The sequence below is a fragment of the Procambarus clarkii genome, chromosome 24 (genome assembly GCF_040958095.1).
Source record: "Procambarus clarkii isolate CNS0578487 chromosome 24, FALCON_Pclarkii_2.0, whole genome shotgun sequence".
Lineage (NCBI taxonomy): Eukaryota > Metazoa > Arthropoda > Malacostraca > Decapoda > Cambaridae > Procambarus > Procambarus clarkii.
In genome coordinates this window covers 26,309,732-26,334,888 of record NC_091173.1, presented here as the reverse complement: position 1 = coordinate 26,334,888, position 25,157 = coordinate 26,309,732, and the positions used below count along the sequence as shown (strand labels likewise).

The following is a 25,157-nucleotide window of genomic DNA, read 5'->3' as shown; positions in this document are numbered from 1 at the left end:
GAAGGACTATGAGTGTGAACTGAAGGACTACGAGTATGAACTAAAGGTTACGAGTGTGAACTGAAGGTTACGAGTATGAACTGAAGGACTACGAGTGTAGACTGAAGGACTATGAGAGCAGTTGGAGAGGAGTTGGGGGGGGGGGAGGGCAATACATGCACTGAGAATAAACACCACAAGATCAACCTTACAGTTATATTTGGGTCTCTGTACTACAGTTGGCTACTTTCTTATCTCACAAGTGAAGATCCCGGGTTCGTTCCCCCATGCAGGACAGAAATGGTTTAGAACGTTTCCTTTCACTTGGTTCGTCTGTTTACCCAGCAGTAAATGGGTGCCAGGACGTTAGACAACTATTCTACGGTGTCATCCTGGGAAGGAGAGTCAGTATAGGTTGACGTTTGAAAGCAGGGGACACCGATGCAACACTAAAGTAAATATGTATGCAGGCTACCTGTCCTAAATTAATAGATGATGTGAGTGCGTGTTGTGGAGCGTGTGTACTCACCGGAGTCCTTGGCGTTGATGACGTAGGGGTCTGGAGTCCAGATGTGCTCCATGGCGTAGGCCGGCAGCGTGATGTAGTTGTTCTCGTTCTCGCGCCCAGAGATGAACACCAGGTTGCTCAGGTTCAGGCGAGAGTCTTCCCAGGTCATGTGCAGGAACAGGTCCATCCTGCAGGCAACACCACACATGAGTCACACTAACGGGGCTCAACGTGACCGAGCCACTCATCACAGATGAGGAGGGCGGGAGTTATGAGGAGAAAGTGCCAAGCCGTTACGACTATATAGCACTGGGAAGGGGTCAGGATAAGGATATGGGATGGGACGGAGGGAAGGAATGGTGGCCAACCACTTGGACTGTCGGGGATTGAACGCCGACCTCCACGAAGCAAGGCCGTCGCTCTACCATCCAGCCCAAATAGTTGTTGGACAACGACTTTTCGGTCCGTACTGGACCATTATAAAGTTCACACAAGACATGATAATGGTCCAGCAGGGACCGCACCGTAGTGATGTCCTCATGTTGTGGTGAGAGGTCCGGTCCACACAAGGCGGTACTCAGCACACGGGGACCACCTCACTCAAGGCAACATAGGAGTACCTGAATAAAAATATTAAGACAATGGTGCAGAGTACATACATTAGCCCTCAAAAATGACTGTCCAGATTACATACACTGGCCCACAACAATGACTGTCCAGAGTACATACACTGGCCCTCAACAATGACTGTCCAGAGTACATACACTGGCCCTCAACAATGACCGCCCAGAGTACATACACTGGCCCTCAACAATGACTGTCCAGAGTACATACACTGGCCCTCAACAATGACTGCCCAGAGTACATACACTGGCCCTCAACAATGACTGTCCAGAGTACATACACTGGCCCACAACAATGACTGTCCAGAGTACATACTCTGGCCCTCAACAATGACTGCCCAGAGTACATACACTGGCCCTCAAGAATGATGCAGAGTACATTCACTGGCCCTCAACAATGATGCAGAGTACATACAATGGCCCTCAACAATGACTGTCCAGAGTACATACACTGGCCCTCAACAATGACTGTCCAAAGTACATACACTGGCCCTCAACAATGGCCGCCCAGAGTACATACACTGGCCCGCAACAATGACTGTCCAGAGTACATACATTGGCCCTCAACAATGACTGTCGAGAGTACATACACTGGCCCACAACAATGACTGTCCATAGTACATACACTGGCCCTCAACAATGACTGCCCAGAGTACATACACTGGCCCTCAAGAATGATGCAGAGTACATTCACTGGCCCTCAACAATGACAGCCCAGAGTACATACACTGGCCCTCGACAATGACTGTCCAGAGTACATACATTGGCCCTCAACAATGACTGTCCAGAGTACATACACTGGCCCACAACAATGACTGTCCAGAGTACATACACTGGCCCTCAACAATGACTGCCCAGAGTACATACACTGGCCCTCAACAATGACTGCCAGAGTACATACACTGGCCCTCAACAATGACTGTCCAGAGTACATACACTGGCTCACAACAATGACTGTCCAGAGTACATACACTGGCCCTCAACAGTGACTGTCCAGAGTACATACACTGGCCCTCAACAATGACTGCCCAGAGTACATACACTGGCCCTCAACAATGACTGTCTAGAGTACATACACTGGCCCATCAACAATGACTGTCCCAGAGTACATACACTGGCCCTCAACAATGACTGCTCAGAGTACATACACTGGCCCTCAACAATGACTGTCCAGAGTACATACACTGGCCCACAACAATGACTGTCCAGAGTACATACACTGGCCCTCAACAGTGACTGTCCAAGTACATACACTGGCCCTCAACAATGACTGCCCAGAGTACATACACTGGCCCTCAACAATGACTGTCCGAGTACATACACTGGCCCTCAACAATGACTGCCAGAGTACATACACTGGCCCTCAACAATGATGCCAGAGTACATACACTGGCCCTCAACAATGACTGCCAGAGTACATACACTGGCCCTCAACAATGACTGTCCAGAGTACATACACTGGCCCTCAACAATGGTGCAGAGTACATACACTGGCCCTCAACAATACTGTCCAGAGTACATACACTGGCCCTCAACAATGACTGTCCAGAGTACATACACTGGCCCTCAACAATGACTGTCCAGAGTACATACACTGGCCCTCAACAATGACTGTCCAGAGTACATACACTGGCCCTCAACAATGATGCAGAGTACATACACTGGCCCTCAACAATGACTGCAGAGTACATACACTGGCCCTCAACAATGACTGTCCAGAGTACATACACTGGCCCTCAACAATGACTGTCCAGAGTACATACACTGGCCCTCAACAATGACTGTCCAGAGTACATACACTGGCCCTCAACAATGACTGCCAGAGTACATACACTGGCCCTCAACAATGACTGTCCAGAGTACATACACTGGCCCTCAACAATGACTGCCAGAGTACATACACTGGCCCTCAACAATGACTGTCCAGAGTACATACACTGGCCCTCAACAATGACTGTCCAGAGTACATACACTGGCCCTCAACAATGACTGTCCAGAGTACATACACTGGCCCTCAACAATGACTGTCCAGAGTACATACACTGGCCCTCAACAATGACTGCAGAGTACATACACTGGCCCTCAACAATGACTGTCCAGAGTACATACACTGGCCCTCAACAATGACTGTCCAGAGTACATACACTGGCCCTCAACAATGACTGTCCAGAGTACATACACTGGCCCTCAACAATGACTGCCCAGAGTACATACACTGGCCCTCAACAATGACTGTCCAGAGTACATACACTGGCCCTCAACAATGACTGTCCAGAGTACATACACTGGCCCCTCAACAATGACTGTCCAGAGTACATACACGGGCCCTCAACAATGACTGTCAGAGTACATACACTGCCCTCAACAATGATGCCAGAGTACATACACTGGCCTCAACAATGATGCAGAGTACATACACTCGGCTCTCAACAATGATGCAGATTACATACACTGGCCTCAACAATAACTGTCCAGAGTACATACACTGGCCCTCAACAATGACTGTCCAGAGTACATACACTGGCCCTCAACAATGACTGGTCCAGAGTACATACACTGGCCCTCAACAATGACCTGTCCAGAGTACATACACTGGCCCTCAACAATGACTGTCCAGCGTACCTCCACTGGCCTCAACAATGACTGTCCCAGAGTACATACACTGGCCCCTCAAGAATGATGGAGTACATTCACGGCCCTCACAGAGTACATACACTGGCCCATCAACATATGACTGTCCAGAGTACATTTACATCTGACACCCTTCAACAATGACTGTCCAGAGTACATACACTGGCCCTCAACAATGACTGCCCAGAGTACATACACTGGCCCTCAACAATGACTGTCCAGAGTACATACACTGGCCCACAAAATGACTGTCCAGAGTACATACACTGGCCCTCAACAATGACTGTCAGAGTACATACACTGGCCCTCAACAATGACTGTCCAGAGTACATACACTGGCCCACAACAATGACTGTCCAGAGTACATACACTGGCCCTCAACAATGACTGCCAGAGTACATACACTGGCCCTCAACAATGACTGTCCAGAGTACATACACTGGCCCTCAACAATGACTGTCCAGAGTACATACACTGGCCCTCAACAATGACTGTCCAGAGTACATACACTGGCCCTCAACAATGACTGTCCAGAGTACATACACTGGCCCTCAACAATGACTGTCCAGAGTACATACACTGGCCCTCAACAATGACTGTCCAGAGTACATACACTGGCCCTCAACAATGACTGTCCAGAGTACATACACTGGCCCTCAACAATGACTGTCCAGAGTACATACACTGGCCCTCAACAATGACTGTCCAGAGTACATACACTGGCCCTCAACAATGACTGCAGAGTACATACACTGGCCCTCAACAATGACTGCAGAGTACATACACTGGCCCTCAACAATGACTGTCCAGAGTACATACACTGGCCCTCAACAATGACTGTCAGAGTACATACACTGGCCCTCAACAATGACTGTCCAGAGTACATACACTGGCCCTCAACAATGACTGCCAGAGTACATACACTGGCCCTCAACAATGATGCCAGAGTACATACACTGGCCCTCAACAATGACTGCAGAGTACATACACTGGCCCTCAACAATGACTGCCAGAGTACATACACTGGCCCAAAATGACTGTCCAGAGTACATACACTGGCCCTCAACAATGACTGTCCAGAGTACATACACTGGCCCTCAACAATGACTGTCCAGAGTACATACACTGGCCCTCAACAATGACTGTCCAGAGTACATACACTGGCCCTCAACAATGACTGTCCAGAGTACATACACTGGCCCTCAACAATGATGCCAGAGTACATACACTGGCCCTCAACAATGACTGCCAGAGTACATACTGGCCCTCAACAATGACTGTCCAGAGTACATACACTGGCCCTCAACAATGACTGTCCAGAGTACATACACTGGCCCTCAACAATGACTGCCAGAGTACATACACTGGCCCTCAACAATGACTGTCCAGAGTACATACACTGGCCCTCAACAATGACTGTCCAGAGTACATACACTGGCCCTCAACAATGACTGTCCAGAGTACATACACTGGCCCTCAACAATGACTGCCAGAGTACATACACTGGCCCTCAACAATGACTGCCAGAGTACATACACTGGCCCTCAACAATGACTGCCAGAGTACATACACTGGCCCTCAACAATGACTGTCCAGAGTACATACACTGGCCCTCAACAATGACTGTCCAGAGTACATACACTGGCCCTCAACAATGACTGCCAGAGTACATACACTGGCCCTCAACAATGACTGTCCAGAGTACATACACTGGCCCTCAACAATGACTGTCCAGAGTACATACACTGGCCCTCAACAATGACTGTCCAGAGTACATACACTGGCCCTCAACAATGACTGCCAGAGTACATACACTGGCCCTCAACAATGACTGTCCAGAGTACATACACTGGCTCAACAATGACTGTCCAGAGTACATACACTGGCCCTCAACAATGACTGTCCAGAGTACATACACTGGCCCTCAACAATGACTGCCAGAGTACATACACTGGCCCTCAACAATGACTGTCCAGAGTACATACACTGGCCCTCAACAATGACTGTCCAGAGTACATACACTGGCCCTCAACAATGACTGTCAGAGTACATACACTGGCCCTCAACAATGACTGTCCAGAGTACATACACTGGCCCTCAACAATGACTGTCCAGAGTACATACACTGGCCCTCAACAATGACTGTCCAGAGTACATACACTGGCCCTCAACAATGACTGCCAGAGTACATACACTGGCCCTCAACAATGACTGTCCAGAGTACATACACTGGCCCTCAACAATGACTGCCGAGTACATACACTGGCCCTCAACAATGATGCAGAGTACATACACTGGCCCTCAACAATGACTGTCCAGAGCATACACTGGCCCTCAACAATGACTGTCCAGAGTACATACACTGGCCCTCAACAATGGTGCAGAGTACATACACTGGCCCTCAACAATGACTGTCCGAGTACATACACTGGCCCTCAACAATGACTGTCCAGAGTACATACACTGGCCCTCAACAATGACTGTCCAGAGTACATACACTGGCCCTCAACAATGACTGCCAGAGTACATACACTGGCCCTCAACAATGACTGTCCAGAGTACATACACTGGCCCTCAACAATGACTGTCCAGAGTACATACACTGGCCCACAACAATGACTGTCCAGAGTACATACACTGGCCCTCAACAATGACTGTCCAGAGTACATACACTGGCCCTCAACAATGACTGCCAGAGTACATACACTGGCCCTCAACAATGACTGTCCAGAGTACATACACTGGCCCTCAACAATGACTGCCAGAGTACATACACTGGCCCTCAACAATGACTGTCCAGAGTACATACACTGGCCCAACAATGACTGTCCAGAGTACATACACTGGCCCTCAACAATGACTGTCCAGAGTACATACACTGGCCCTCAACAATGACTGTCCAGAGTACATACACTGGCCCTCAACAATGACTGCAGAGTACATACACTGGCCCTCAACAATGACTGTCCAGAGTACATACACTGGCCCAACAATGACTGTCCAGAGTACATACACTGGCCCTCAACAATGACTGTCCAGAGTACATACACTGGCCCTCAACAATGACTGCCAGAGTACATACACTGGCCCTCAACAATGACTGTCCAGAGTACATACACTGGCCCTCAACAATGACTGCCAGAGTACATACACTGGCCCTCAACAATGACTGTCCAGAGTACATACACTGGCCCTCAACAATGACTGTCCAGAGTACATACACTGGCCCTCAACAATGACTGTCCAGAGTACATACACTGGCCCTCAACAATGACTGCCAGAGTACATACACTGGCCCTCAACAATGATGCAGAGTACATACACTGGCCCTCAACAATGACTGCAGAGTACATACACTGGCCCTCAACAATGACTGTCCAGAGTACATACACTGGCCCTCAACAATGACTGTCCAGAGTACATACACTGGCCCTCAACAATGACCGCCCAGAGTACATACACTGGCCCTCAACAATGACTGTCCAGAGTACATACATTGGGCCCTCAACAATGACTGTCCAGAGTACATACACTGGCCCACAACAATGACTGTCCAGAGTACATACACTGGCCCTCAACAATGATGCAGAGTACATACACTGGCCCTCAACAATGACTGTCCAGAGTACATACACTGGCCCTCAACAAGACTGTCCAGAGTACATACACTGGCCCTCAACAATGACTGTCCAGAGTACATACATGGCTCAACAATGATGTCCAGAGTACATACACTGGCCCTCAACAATGACTGTCAGAGTACATACACTGGCCTCAACAATGACTGTCCAGAGTACATACACTGGCCCTCAACAATGACTGTCCAGAGTACATACATGGCCCTCAACAATGACAGCCAGAGTACATACACTGGCCTCGACAATGACTGTCCAGAGTACATACACTGGCCCATCAACAATGACTGTCCAGAGTACATACACTGGCCCTCAACAATGACGTCCAGAGTACATACACTGGCCCTCAACAATGACTGCAGAGTACATACACTGGCCTCAACAATGACTGTCCAGAGTACATACATGGCCTCACAAAATGACTGTCCAGAGTACTACACTGGTCCCTCAACAATGACTGTCCAGAGTACATACACTGGCCCTCAACAATGACTGTCCAGAGTACATACACTGGCCCTCAACAATAATGACTGTCCAGAGTACATACACTGGCCCACAACAATGACTGTCCAGAGGTACATACACTGGCCCTCAACAATGATGTCAGAGTACATACACTGGCCCTCAACAATGACTGTCCAGAGTACATACACTGGCCCTCAACAATGACTGTCCAGAGTACATACACTGGCCCTCAACAATGACTGTCCAAGTACATACACTGGCCCTCAACAATGACTGCCCAGAGTACATACACTGGCTCAACAATGACTGTCCCGAGTACATACACTGGCCCTCAACAATGACTGCCACAGAGTACATACACTGGCCCCTAACAAGACTGCAGAGTACATACACTGGCCCTCAACAATGACTGTCCAGTACATACAGGCCCTCAACAATGACTGTCCAGAGTACATACCTGGCCCTCAACAATGTGCAGAGTACATACACTGGCCCTCAACAATACTGTCCAGAGTACATACACTGGCCCTCAACAATGACTGTCCAGAGTACATACACTGGCCCTCAACAATGACTGTCCAGAGTACATACACTGGCCCTCAACAATGACTGTCCAGAGTACATACACTGGCCCTCAACAATGACTGTCCAGAGTACATACACTGGCCCTCAACAATGACTGTCCAGAGTACATACACTGGCCCTCAACAATGACTGTCCAGAGTACATACACTGGCCCTCAACAATGACTGTCCAGAGTACATACACTGGCCCTCAACAATGACCTGCCCAGAGTACATACACTGGCCCTCAACAATGACTGTCCAGAGTACATACACTGGCCCTCAACAATGACTGCCCAGAGTACATACACTGGCCCTCAACAATGACTGTCCAGAGTACATACACTGGCCCACAACAATGACTGTCCAGAGTACATACACTGGCCCTCAACAATGACTGTCCAGAGTATACACTGGCCCTCAACAATGACTGTCCAGAGAACATACACTGGCCTCTCAACAATGACTGCAGAGTACATACACTGGCCCTCAACAATGACTGTCCAGAGTACATACACTGGCCCACAACAATGATGTCCAGAGTACATACACTGGCCCTCAACAATGACTGCCAGAGTACATACACTGGCCCTCAACAATGACCGCCCAGAGTACATACACTGGCCCTCAACAATGACCGCCCAGAGTACATACACTGGCCCTCAACAATGACTGTCCAGAGTACATACACTGGCCCTCAACAATGACTGCCCAGAGTACATACACTGGCCCTCAACAATGACTGTTCAGAGTACATACACTGGCCCACAACAATGACTGTCCAGAGTACATACACTGGCCCTCAACAATGACTGTCCAGAGTACATACACTGGCCCTCAACAATGACTGTCCAGAGTACATACACTGGCCTCAACAATGACTGCCCGAGTACATACACTGGCCCTCAACAATGACTGTCCAGAGTACATACACTGGCCTCAACAATGACTGTCCAGAGTACATACACTGGCCCTCAACAATGACTGTCCAGAGTACATACACTGGCCCTCAACAATGACTGTCCAGAGTACATACACTGGCCCTCAACAATGACTGCAGAGTACATACACTGGCCCTCAACAATGACTGCCAGAGTACATACACTGGCCCTCAACAATGACTGTCCAGAGTACATACACTGGCCCTCAACAATGACTGTCCAGAGTACATACACTGGCCCTCAACAATGACTGCCAGAGTACATACACTGGCCCTCAACAATGACTGTCCAGAGTACATACACTGGCCCTCAACAATGACTGTCCAGAGTACATACACTGGCCCTCAACAATGACTGCAGAGTACATACACTGGCCCTCAACAATGACTGTCCAGAGTACATACACTGGCCCTCAACAATGACTGTCCAGAGTACATACACTGGCCCTCAACAATGACTGCCCAGAGTACATACACTGGCCCTCAACAATGATGTCCAGAGTACATACACTGGCCTCAACAATGATGCAGAGTACATACACTGGCCCTCAACAATGACTGTCCAGAGTACATACACTGGCCCTCAACAATGACTGCAGAGTACATACACTGGCCCTCAACAATGACTGTCCAGAGTACATACACTGGCCCTCAACAATGACTGTCCAGAGTACATACACTGGCCCTCAACAATGACTGTCCAGAGTACATACACTGGCCCTCAACAATGACTGTCCAGAGTACATCACTGGCCCTCAACAATGATGCAGAGTACATACACTGGCCCTCAACAATGACTGTCCAGAGTACACACTGGCCCTCAACAATGACTGTCCAGAGTACATACACTGGCCCTCAACAATGACGTCCAGAGTACATACACTGGCCCTCAACAATGACTGTCCAGAGTACAACACTGGCCCTCAACAATGACTGTCCAGAGTACATACACTGGCCCTCAACAATGACTGTCCAGAGTACATACACTGGCCTCAACAATGACTGTCCAGAGTACATACACTGGCCCTCAACAATGATGCCCAGAGTACATACACTGGCCTCAACAATGACTGCCAGAGTACATACACTGGCCCTCAACAATGACTGTCCAGAGTACATACACTGGCCCTCAACAATGACTGTCCAGAGTACATACACTGGCCTCAACAATGATGCAGAGTACATACACTGGCCCTCAACAATGACTGTCCAGAGTACATACACTGGCCCTCAACAATGACTGTCCAGAGTACATACACTGGCCCTCAACAATGACTGTCCAGAGTACATACACTGGCCCTCAACAATGACTGCCCAGAGTACATACACTGGCCCTCAACAATACTGTCCAGAGTACATACACTGGCCCACAACAATGACTGTCCAGAGTACATACACTGGCCCTCAACAATGACTGTCCAGAGTACATACACTGGCCTCAACAATGACTGTCCAGAGTACATACACTGGCCTCAACAATGACTGTCCAGAGTACATACACTGGCCTCAACATGACTGTCCAGAGTACATACACTGGCCCTCAACAATGACTGCCCAGAGTACATACACTGGCCCTCAACAATGACGTCCAGAGTACATACACTGGCCCACAACAATGACTGTCCAGAGTACATACACTGGCCCTCAACAATGACTGTCCAGAGTACATACACTGGCCCTCAACAATGACTGTCCAGAGTACATACACTGGCCCTCAACAATGACTGTCCAGAGTACATACACGGCCCTCAACAATGACTGTCCAGAGTACATACACTGGCCCTCAACAATGACTGTCCAGAGTACATACACTGGCCCTCAACAATGACTGTCCAGAGTACATACACTGGCCCTCAACAATGACTGTCCAGAGTACATACACTGGCCCTCAACAATGAGCCAGAGTACATACACTGGCCCTCAACAATGACTGTCCAGAGTACATACACTGGCCCTCAACAATGACTGTCCAGAGTACATACACTGGCCCAACAATGACTGTCCAGAGTACATACACTGGCCCTCAACAATGACTGTCCAGAGTACATACACTGGCCCTCAACAATGACTGTCCAGAGTACATACACTGGCCCTCAACAATGACTGTCCAGAGTACATACACTGGCCCTCAACAATGACTGTCCAGAGTACATACACTGGCCCTCAACAATGACTGCCAGAGTACATACACTGGCCCTCAACAATGACTGTCCAGAGTACATACACTGGCCCTCAACAATGACTGTCCAGAGTACATACACTGGCCCTCAACAATGACTGCCAGAGTACATACACTGGCCCTCAACAATGACTGCAGAGTACATACACTGGCCCTCAACAATGACTGTCCAGAGTACATACACTGGCCCTCAACAATGACTGTCCAGAGTACATACACTGGCCCTCAACAATGACTGCCCAGAGTACATACACTGGCCCTCAACAATGACTGTCCAGAGTACATACACTGGCCCTCAACAATGACTGTCCAGAGTACATACACTGGCCCTCAACAATGACTGTCCAGAGTACATACACTGGCCCTCAACAATGATGCAGAGTACATACACTGGCCCTCAACAATGACTGTCCAGAGTACATACACTGGCCCTCAACATGACTGTCCAGAGTACATACACTGGCCCTCAACAATGACTGTCCAGAGTACATACACTGGCTCAACAAATGTCCAGAGTACATACACTGGCCCTCAACAATGACTGTCCAGAGTACATACACTGGCCCCACAACAATGACTGTCCAGAGTACATACACTGGCCCTCAACAATGACTGTCCAGAGTACATACACTGGCCCTCAACAATGACCCAGAGTACATACACTGGCCCTCAACAATGACTGTCCAGAGTACATACACTGGCCCTCAACAATGACTGTCCAGAGTACATACACTGGCCCTCAACAATGATGCAGAGTACATACACTGGCCCTCAACAATGACTGTCCAGAGTACATACACTGGCCCTCAACAATGACTGTCCAGAGTACATACACTGGCTCAACAATGACTGTCCAGAGTACATACACTGGCCCTCAACAATGATGTCCAGAGTACATACACTGGCCCTCAACAATGACTGTCCAGAGTACATACACTGGCCCTCAAATGACTGTCAGAGTACATACACTGGCCCTCAACAATGACTGCAGAGTACATACACTGGCCCTCAACAATGACTGCAGAGTACATACACTGGCCCTCAACAATGACTGTCCAGAGTACATACACTGGCCCTCAAACAATGACTGTCCAGAGTACATACACTGGCCCTCAACAATGACTGTCCAGAGTACATACACTGGCCCTCAACAATGACTGCCCAGAGTACATACACTGGCCCTCAACAATGACTGTCCAGAGTACATACATGGCCCTCAACAATGACTGTCCAGAGTACATACACTGGCCCTCAACAATGACTGTCCAGAGTACATACACTGGCCCTCAACAATGACTGTCCAGAGTACATACACTGGCCCTCAACAATGACTGTCCAGAGTACATACACTGGCCCTCAACAATGACTGTCCAGAGTACATACACTGGCCCTCAACAATGACTGTCCAGAGTACATACACTGGCCCTCAACAATGACTGTCCAGAGTACATACACTGGCCCTCAACAATGACTGTCCAGAGTACATACACTGGCCCTCAACAATGACTGTCCAGAGTACATACACTGGCCCTCAACAATGACTGCAGAGTACATACACTGGCCCTCAACAATGACTGTCCAGAGTACATACACTGGCCCACAACAATGACTGTCCAGAGTACATACACTGGCCCTCAACAATGACTGTCCAGAGTACATACACTGGCCCTCAACAATGACCGCCCAGAGTACATACACTGGCCCTCAACAATGACTGTCCAGAGTACATACACTGGCCCTCAACAATGACTGCCCAGAGTACATACACTGGCCCTCAACAATGACTGTCCAGAGTACATACACTGGGCCACAACAATGACTGTCCAGAGTACATACACTGGCCCTCAACAATGACTGTCCAGAGTACATACACTGGCCCTCAAACAATGACTGTCCAGAGTAACATACACTGGCCCTCAACAATGACTGTCCAGAGTACATACACTGGCCCTCACCAATGACTGTCCAGAGTACATACACTGGCCCACAACAATGACTGTCCAGAGTACATACACTGGCCCTCAACAATGACTGTCCAGAGTACATACACTGGCCCTCAACAATGACTGCCCAGAGTACATACACTGGCCCTCAACAATGACTGTCCAGAGTACATACACTGGCCCTCAACAATGACTGTCCAGAGTACATACACTGGCCCTCAACAATGACTGCTCAGAGTACATACACTGGCCCTCAACAATGACTGTCCAGAGTACATACACTGGCCCACAACAATGACTGTCCAGAGTACATACACTGGCCCTCAACAATGACTGTCCAGAGTACATACACTGGCCCTCAACAATGACTGTCCAGAGTACATACACTGGCCCTCAACAATGACTGTCCCAGAGTACATACACTGGCCCTCAACAATGACTGCCCAGAGTACATACACTGGCCCCTCAACAATGATGCAGAGTACATACACTGGCCCTCAACAATGACTGTCCAGAGTACATACACTGGCCCTCAACAATGACTGTCCAGAGTACATATACTGGCCCTCAACAATGGTGCAGAGTACATACACTGGCCCTCAACAATAACTGTCCTGAGTACATACACTGGCCCTCAACAATGACTGTCCAGAGTACATTCACTGGCCCTCAACAATGACTGTCCAGAGTACATACACTGGCCCTCAACAATGATGCAGAGTACATACACTGGCTCTCAACAATGATGCAGAGTACATACACTGGCCCTCAACAATGACTGTCCAGAGTACATACACTGGCCCTCAACAATGACTGTACAGAGTACATACACTGGCCCTCAACAATTACTGTCCAGAGTACATACACTGGCCCTCAACAATGACTGCCCAGAGTACATACACTGGCCCTCAACAATGATGCAGAGTACATACACTGGCTCTCAACAATGATGCAGAGTACATACACTGGCCCTCAACAATGACTGCCCAGAGTACATACACTGGCCCTCAAAAATAACTGTCCAGAGTACATACACTGGCCCTCAACATGACTGTCCAGAGTACATACACTGGCCCTCAACAATGAACTGTCCAGAGTACATACACTGGCCCTCAACAATGACTGTCCAGAGTACATACACTGGCCCTCAACAATGACTGTCCAGAGTACATACACTGGCCCTCAAGAATGATGCAGAGTACATTCACTGGCCCTCAACAATGATGCAGAGTACATACAATGGCCCTCAACAATGACTGTCCAGAGTACATACACTGGCCCTCAACAATGACTGTCCAGAGTACATACACTGGCCCTCAACAATGACCGCCCAGAGTACATACACTGGCCCGCAACAATGACTGTCCAGAGTACATACATTGGCCCTCAACAATGACTGTCGAGAGTACATACACTGGCCCACAACAATGACTGTCCAGAGTACATACACTGGCCCTCAACAATGACTGCCCAGAGTACATACACTGGCCCTCAAGAATGATGCAGAGTACATTCACTGGCCCTCAACAATGATGCAGAGTACATACACTGGCCCTCAACAATGACTGTCCAGAGTACATACACTGGCCCTCAACAATGACTGTCCAGAGTACATACACTGGCCCTCAACAATGACAGCCCAGAGTACATACACTGGCCCTCGACAATGACTGTCCAGAGTACATACATTGGCCCTCAACAATGACTGTCCAGAGTACATACACTGGCCCACAACAATGACTGTCCAGAGTACATACACTGGCCCTCAACAATGACTGCCCAGAGTACATACACTGGCCCTCAACAATGACTGTCCAGAGTACATACACTGGCTCACAACAATGACTGTCCAGAGTACATACACTGGCCCTCAACAGTGACTGTCCAGAGTACATACACTGGCCCTCAACAATGACTGCCCAGAGTACATACACTGGCCCTCAACAATGACTGTCTAGAGTACATACACTGGCCCACAACAATGACTGTCCAGAGTACATACACTGGCCCTCAACAATGACTGCTCAGAGTACATACACTGGCCCTCAACAATGACTCTCCAGAGTACATACACTGGCCCACAACAATGACTGTCCAGAGTACACACACTGGCCCTCAACAGTGACTGTCCAAGTACATACACTGGCCCTCAACAATGACTGCCCAGAGTACATACACTGGCCCTCAACAATGACTGTCCCGAGTACATACACTGGCCCTCAACAATGACTGCCCAGAGTACATACACTGGCCCCTCAACAATGATGCAGAGTACATACACTGGCCCTCAACAATGACTGTCCAGAGACATACACTGGCCCTCAACAATGACTGTCCAGAGTACATATACTGGCTCTCAACAATGGTGCAGAGTACATACACTGGCCCTCAACAATAACTGTCCTGAGTACATACACTGGCCCTCAACAATGACTGTCCAGAGTACATACACTGGCCCTCAACAATGACTGTCCAGAGTACATACACTGGCCCTCAACAATGATGCAGAGTACATACACTGGCTCTCAACAATGACTGAAAGAGTACATACACTGGCCCTCAACAATGACTGTCCAGAGTACATACACTGGCCCACAACAATGACTGTCCAGAGTACATACACTGGCCCTCAACAATGACTGTCCAGAGTACATACACTGGCCCTCAACAATGACTGCCCAGAGTACATACACTGGCCCTCAACAATGACTGTCCAGAGTACATACACTGGCCCTCAACAATGACTGCCCAGAGTACATACACTGGCCCTCAACAATGACTGTCCAGAGTACATACACTGGGCCACAACAATGACTGTTCAGAGTACATACACTGGCCCTCAACAATGACTGTCCAGAGTACATACACTGGCCCTCAACAATGACTGTCCAGAGTACATACACTGGCTCTCAACAATGATGCAGAGTACATACACTGGCCCTCAACAATGACTGTCCAGAGTACATACACTGGCCCACAACAATGACTGTCCAGAGTACATACACTGGCCCTCAACAATGACTGTCCAGAGTACATACACTGGCCCTCAACAATGACCGCCCAGAGTACATACACTGGCCCTCACAATGACTGTCCAGAGTACATACACTGGCCCTCAACAATGACTGCCCAGAGTACATACACTGGCCCTCAACAATGACTGTCCAGAGTACATACACTGGCCCACAACAATGACTGTCCAGAGTACATACACTGGCCCTCAACAATGACTGTCCAGAGTACATACACTGGCCCTCAACAATGACTGCCCAGAGTACATACACTGGCCCTCAAGAATGATGCAGAGTACATTCACTGGCCCTCAACAATGATGCAGAGTACATACACTGGCCCTCAACAATGACTGTCCAGAGTACATACACTGGCCCTCAACAATGACTGTCCAGAGTACATACACTGGCCCTCAACAATGACCGCCCAGAGTACATACACTGGCCCTCAACAATGACTGTCCAGAGTACATACATTGGCCCTCAACAATGACTGTCCAGAGTACATACACTGGCCCACAACAATGACTGTCCAGAGAACATTCACTGGCCCTCAACAATGATGCAGAGTACATACACTGGCCCTCAACAATGACTGTCCAGAGTACATACACTGGCCCTCAACAATGACTGTCCAGAGTACATACACTGGCCCTCAACAATGACTGTCCAGAGTACATACACTGGCTCTCAACAATGATGCAGAGTACATACACTGGCCCTCAACAATGACTGTCCAGAGTACATACACTGGCCCACAACAATGACTGTACAGAGTACATACACTGGCCCTCAACAATGACTGTCCAGAGTACATACACTGGCCCTCAACAATGACAGCCCAGAGTACATACACTGGCCCTCGACAATGACTGTCCAGAGTACATACATTGGCCCTCAACAATGACTGTCCAGAGTACATACACTGGCCCACAACAATGACTGTCCAGAGTACATACACTGGCCCTCAAAATGACTGCAGAGTACATACACTGGCTCTCAACAATGACTGTCCAGAGTACATACACTGGCTCACAACAATGACTGTCCAGAGTACATACACTGGCCCTCAACATGACTGTCCAGAGTACATACACTGGCCCTCAACAATGACTGCCCAGAGTACATACACTGGCCCTCAACAATACTGTCAGAGTACATACACTGGCCCTCAACAATGACTGTCCAGAGTACATACACTGGCCCTCAACAATGACTGTCAGAGTACATACACTGGCCCTCAACAATGACTGTCCAGAGTACATACACTGGCCCACAACAATGACTGTCCAGAGTACATACACTGGCCCTCAACAATGACTGTCCAGAGTACATACACTGGCCCTCAACAATGACTGCCCAGAGTACATACACTGGCCCTCAACAATGACTGTCAGAGTACATACACTGGCCCTCAACAATGACTGTCCAGAGTACATACACTGGCCCTCAACAATGACTGCAGAGTACATACACTGGCCCTCAACAATGACTGTCCAGAGTACATACACTGGCCCTCAACAATGACTGTCCAGAGTACATACACTGGCCCTCAACAATGACTGCAGAGTACATACACTGGCCCTCAACAATGACTGTCCAGAGTACATACACTGGCCCTCAACAATGACTGTCCAGAGTACATACACTGGCCCTCAACAATGACTGTCCAGAGTACATACACTGGCCCTCAACAATGATGCAGAGTACATACACTGGCTCTCAACAATGATGCCAGAGTACATACACTGGCCCTCAACAATGACTGTCCAGAGTACATACACTGGCCCTCAACAATGACTGTCCAGAGTACATACACTGGCCCTCAACAATGACTGTCCAGAGTACATACACTGGCCCTCAACAATGACTGCCCAGAGTACATACACTGGCCCTCAACAATGACTGTCCAGAGTACATACACTGGCCCTCAACAATGACTGCCCAGAGTACATACACTGGCCTCAACAATGACTGTCCAGAGTACATACACTGGCCCACAACAATGACTGTCCAGAGTACATACACTGGCCCTCAACAATGACTGTCCAGAGTACATACACTGGCCCTCAACAATGACTGTCCAGAGTACATACACTGGCCCTCAACAATGATGCAGAGTACATACACTGGCCCTCAACAATGACTGTCCAGAGTACATACACTGGCCCACAACAATGACTGTCCAGAGTACATACACTGGCCCTCAACAATGACTGTCCAGAGTACATACACTGGCCCTCAACAATGACGTCCAGAGTACATACACTGGCCCTCAACAATGACTGTCCAGAGTACATACACTGGCCCTCAACAATGACTGTCCAGAGTACATACACTGGCCCTCAACAATGACTGCCAGAGTACATACACTGGCCCTCAACAATGACTGTCCAGAGTACATACACTGGCCCACAACAATGACTGTCCAGAGTACATACACTGGCCCTCAACAATGACTGTCCAGAGTACATACACTGGCCCTCAACAATGACTGCCCAGAGTACATACACTGGCCCTCAAATGATGCAGAGTACATACACTGGCCCTCAACAATGACTGTCCAGAGTACATACACTGGCCCTCAACAATGACTGTCCAGAGTACATACACTGGCCCTCAACAATGACTGCCAGAGTACATACACTGGCCCTCAACAATGACTGCCCAGAGTACATACACTGGCCCTCAACAATGACTGTCCAGAGTACATACACTGGCCCACAACAATGACTGTCCAGAGTACATACACTGGCCCTCAACATGACTGTCAGAGTACATACACTGGCCCTCAACAATGACTGTCCAGAGTACATACACTGGCCCTCAACAATGACTGTCCAGAGTACATACACTGGCCCTCAACAATGACTGTCCAGAGTACATACACTGGCCCTCAACAATGACTGTCCAGAGTACATACACTGGCCCTCAACAATGACTGTCCAGAGTACATACACTGGCCCTCAACAATGACTGTCCAGAGTACATACACTGGCCCTCAACAATGACTGTCCAGAGTACATACACTGGCCCTCAACAATGACTGTCCAGAGTACATACACTGGCCCTCAACAATGACTGTCCAGAGTACATACACTGGCCCTCAACAATGACTGTCCAGAGTACATACACTGGCCCTCAACAATGACTGTCCAGAGTACATACACTGGCCCTCAACAATGACTGTCCAGAGTACATACACTGGCCCTCAACAATGACTGTCCAGAGTACATACACTGGCCCTCAACAATGTGCAGAGTACATACACTGGCCCTCAACAATGACTGTCCAGAGTACATACACTGGCCCTCAACAATGACTGTCCAGAGTACATACACTGGCCCTCAACAATGACTGTCCAGAGTACATACACTGGCCCTCAACAATGATGCAGAGTACATACACTGGCCTCAACAATGACTGCAGAGTACATACACTGGCCCTCAACAATGACTGTCCAGAGTACATACACTGGCCCTCAACAATGACTGTCCAGAGTACATACACTGGCCCTCAACAATGACTGTCCAGAGTACATACACTGGCCCTCAACAATGATGCCCAGAGTACATACACTGGCCCTCAACAATGACTGTCCAGAGTACATACACTGGCCCTCAACAATGACTGTCCAGAGTACATACACTGGCCCTCAACAATGACTGCCAGAGTACATACACTGGCCCTCAACAATGACTGTCCAGAGTACATACACTGGCCCTCAACAATGACTGTCCAGAGTACATACACTGGCCCTCAACAATGACTGTCCAGAGTACATACACTGGCCCTCAACAATGACTGCCAGAGTACATACACTGGCCCTCAACAATGATGCAGAGTACATACACTGGCCCTCAACAATGACTGCAGAGTACATACACTGGCCCTCAACAATGACTGTCCAGAGTACATACACTGGCCCTCAACAATGACTGTCCAGAGTACATACACTGGCCCTCAACAATGACTGCCCAGAGTACATACACTGGCCCTCAACAATGACTGTCCAGAGTACATACACTGGCCCTCAACAATGACTGTCAGAGTACATACACTGGCCCTCAACAATGACTGTCCAGAGTACATACACTGGCCCTCAACAATGACTGCCCAGAGTACATACACTGGCCCTCAACAATGACTGCAGAGTACATACACTGGCCCTCAACAATGACTGCAGAGTACATACACTGGCCCTCAACAATGACTGTCCAGAGTACATACACTGGCCCTCAACAATGACTGTCCAGAGTACATACACTGGCCCTCAACAATGACTGCCAGAGTACATACACTGGCCCTCAACAATGACTGTCCAGAGTACATACACTGGCCCTCAACAATGACTGCAGAGTACATACACTGGCCCTCAACAATGACTGTCCAGAGTACATACACTGGCCCTCAACAATGACTGTCCAGAGTACATACACTGGCCCTCAACAATGACTGTCCAGAGTACATACACTGGCCTCAACAATGACTGTCCAGAGTACATACACTGGCCCTCAACAATGACTGTCCAGAGTACATACACTGGCCCTCAACAATGACTGCCAGAGTACATACACTGGCCCTCAACAATGACTGTCCAGAGTACATACACTGGCCCTCAACAATGACTGTCCAGAGTACATACACTGGCCCTCAACAATGACTGTCCAGAGTACATACACTGGCCCTCAACAATGACTGTCCAGAGTACATACACTGGCCCTCAACAATGACTGTCCAGAGTACATACACTGGCCCTCAACAATGACTGTCCAGAGTACATACACTGGCCCTCAACAATGACTGCAGAGTACATACACTGGCCCTCAACAATGATGCAGAGTACATACACTGGCCCTCAACAATGACTGTCCAGAGTACATACACTGGCCCTCAACAATGACTGTCCAGAGTACATACACTGGCCCTCAACAATGACTGTCCAGAGTACATACACTGGCCCTCAACAATGACTGTCCAGAGTACATACACTGGCCCTCAACAATGACTGTCCAGAGTACATACACTGGCCCTCAACAATGACTGTCCAGAGTACATACACTGGCCCTCAACAATGACTGTCCAGAGTACATCACTGGCCCTCAACAATGATGCAGAGTACATACACTGGCCCTCAACAATGACTGTCCAGAGTACATACACTGGCCCTCAACAATGACTGTCCAGAGTACATACACTGGCCCTCAACAATGACTGCCCAGAGTACATACACTGGCCTCAACAATGATGTCCAGAGTACATACACTGGCCCTCAACAATGACTGTCCAGAGTACATACACTGGCCCACAACAATGACTGTCCAGAGTACATACACTGGCCCTCAACAATGACTGCCAGAGTACATACACTGGCCCTCAACAATGACCCAGAGTACATACACTGGCCCTCAACAATGACTGTCCAGAGTACATACACTGGCCCTCAACAATGACTGTCCAGAGTACATACACTGGCCCTCAACAATGACTGTCCAGAGTACATACACTGGCCCTCAACAATGACTGCCAGAGTACATACACTGGCCCTCAACAATGACTGTCCAGAGTACATACACTGGCCCTCACAACAATGACTGTCCAGAGTACATACACTGGCCCTCAACATGACTGTCCAGAGTACATACACTGGCCCTCAACAATGACTGCCAGAGTACATACACTGGCCCTCAACAATGACTGTCCAGAGTACATACACTGGCCCACAACAATGACTGTCCAGAGTACATACACTGGCCCTCAACAATGACTGCCAGAGTACATACACTGGCCCTCAACAATGACTGTCCAGAGTACATACACTGGCCACAACAATGACTGTCCAGAGTACATACACTGGCCCTCAACATGACTGTCCAGTACATACACTGGCCCTCAACAATGACTGCCAGAGTACATACACTGGCCCTCAACAATGACTGTCCAGAGTACATACACTGGCCCTCAACAATGACTGCCCAGAGTACATACACTGGCCCTCAACAATGACTGCAGAGTACATACACTGGCCCTCAACAATGACTGTCCAGAGTACATACACTGGCCCTCAACAATGACTGTCCAGAGTACATACACTGGCCCTCAACAAGTGCAGAGTACATACACTGGCCCTCAACAATGACTGTCCAGAGTACATACACTGGCCCTCAACAATGACTGTCCAGAGTACATACACTGGCCCTCAACAATGACTGTCCAGAGTACATACACTGGCCCTCAACAATGATGCAGAGTACATACACTGGCCCTCAACAATGATGCAGAGTACATACACTGGCCCTCAACAATGACTGTCCAGAGTACATACACTGGCCCTCAACAATGACTGTCCAGAGTACATACACTGGCCCTCAACAATGACTGTCCAGAGTACATACACTGGCCCTCAACAATGACTGTCCAGAGTACATACACTGGCCCTCAACAATGACTGTCCAGAGTACATACACTGGCCCTCAACAATGACTGCCCAGAGTACATACACTGGCCCTCAACAATGACTGTCCAGAGTACATACACTGGGCCACAACAATGACTGTCCAGAGTACATACACTGGCCCTCAACAATGACTGTCCAGAGTACATACACTGGCCCTCAACAATGACTGTCCAGAGTACATACACTGGCCTCAACAATGATGCAGAGTACATACACTGGCCCTCAACAATGACTGTCCAGAGTACATACACTGGCCCTCAACAATGACTGTCCAGAGTACATACACTGGCCCTCAACAATGACTGTCCAGAGTACATACACTGGCCCTCAACAATGACGCCCAGAGTACATACACTGGCCCTCAACAATGACTGTCCAGAGTACATACACTGGCCCTCAACAATGACTGTCCAGAGTACATACACTGGCCTCAACAATGACTGCCAGAGTACATACACTGGCCCTCAACAATGACTGTCCAGAGTACATACACTGGCCCACAACAATGACTGTCCAGAGTACATACACTGGCCCTCAACAATGACTGTCCAGAGTACATACACTGGCCCTCAACAATGACTGCCAGAGTACATACACTGGCCCTCAACAATGATGCCAGAGTACATACACTGGCCCTCAACAATGACTGCAGAGTACATACACTGGCCCTCAACAATGACTGTCCAGAGTACATACACTGGCCCTCAACAATGACTGTCCAGAGTACATACACTGGCCCTCAACAATGACGCCAGAGTACATACACTGGCCCTCAACAATGACTGTCCAGAGTACATACACTGGCCCACAACAATGACTGTCCAGAGTACATACACTGGCCCTCAACATGACTGTCCAGAGTACATACACTGGCCCTCAACAATGACTGTCCAGAGTACATACACTGGCCCTCAACAATGACTGTCCAGAGTACATACACTGGCCCTCAACAATGACTGTCCAGAGTACATACACTGGCCCTCAACAATGACTGCCAGAGTACATACACTGGCCCTCAACAATGACTGTCCAGAGTACATACACTGGCCCACAACAATGACTGTCCAGAGTACATACACTGGCCCTCAACATGAGTCCAGAGTACATACACTGGCCCTCAACAATGACTGCCCAGAGTACATACACTGGCCCTCAACAATGACTGTCCAGAGTACATACACTGGCCCTCAACAATGACTGTCCAGAGTACATACACTGGCCCTCAACAATGATGCAGAGTACATACACTGGCCCTCAACAATGACTGTCCAGAGTACATACACTGGCCCTCAACAATGACTGTCCAGAGTACATATACACTGGCCCTCAACAATGTGCAGAGTACATACACTGGCCCTCAACAATGACTGTCCAGAGTACATACACTGGCCCTCAACAATGACTGTCCAGAGTACATACACTGGCCCTCAACAATGACTGTCCAGAGTACATACACTGGCCCTCAACAATGATGCAGAGTACATACACTGGCCCTCAACAATGATGCAGAGTACATACACTGGCCCTCAACAATGACTGTCCAGAGTACATACACTGGCCCTCAACAATGACTGTCAGAGTACATACACTGGCCCTCAACAATGACTGTCCAGAGTACATACACTGGCCCTCAACAATGACTGCCAGAGTACATACACTGGCCCTCAACAATGATGTCCAGAGTACATACACTGGCCCTCAACAATGATGCAGAGTACATACACTGGCCCTCAACAATGACTGCCCAGAGTACATACACTGGCCCTCAACAATGACTGTCCAGAGTACATACACTGGCCCTCAACAATGACTGTCCAGAGTACATACACTGGCCCTCAACAATGACTGTCCAGAGTACATACACTGGCCCTCAACAATGACTGTCCAGAGTACATACACTGGCCCTCAACAATGATGCAGAGTACATACACTGGCCCTCAACAATGATGCAGAGTACATACACTGGCCCTCAACAATGACTGTCCAGAGTACATACACTGGCCCTCAACAATGACTGTCCAGAGTACATACACTGGCCCTCAACAATGACGCCCAGAGTACATACACTGGCCCGCAACAATGACTGTCCAGAGTACATACACTGGCCCTCAACAATGACTGTCAGAGTACATACACTGGCCTCAACAATGACTGTCCAGAGTACATACACTGGCCCTCAACAATGACTGCCAGAGTACATACATGGCCCTCAACAATGACTGT

General features: G+C 48.7%; 1 protein-coding gene across 1 annotated transcript in view; it reads right to left on the bottom strand.

Moving 5' to 3' along the window:
• Positions 1-25,157, bottom strand: part of LOC123753236 (glycine receptor subunit alpha-3) — a 147,877-nt gene that overhangs the window by 82,654 nt on the left and 40,066 nt on the right. The window contains exon 3 of the mRNA XM_069330758.1: positions 509-675. Coding sequence (XP_069186859.1) covers positions 509-675 — 167 coding nt within the window. The remainder of the gene's footprint in view (positions 1-508; positions 676-25,157) is intronic.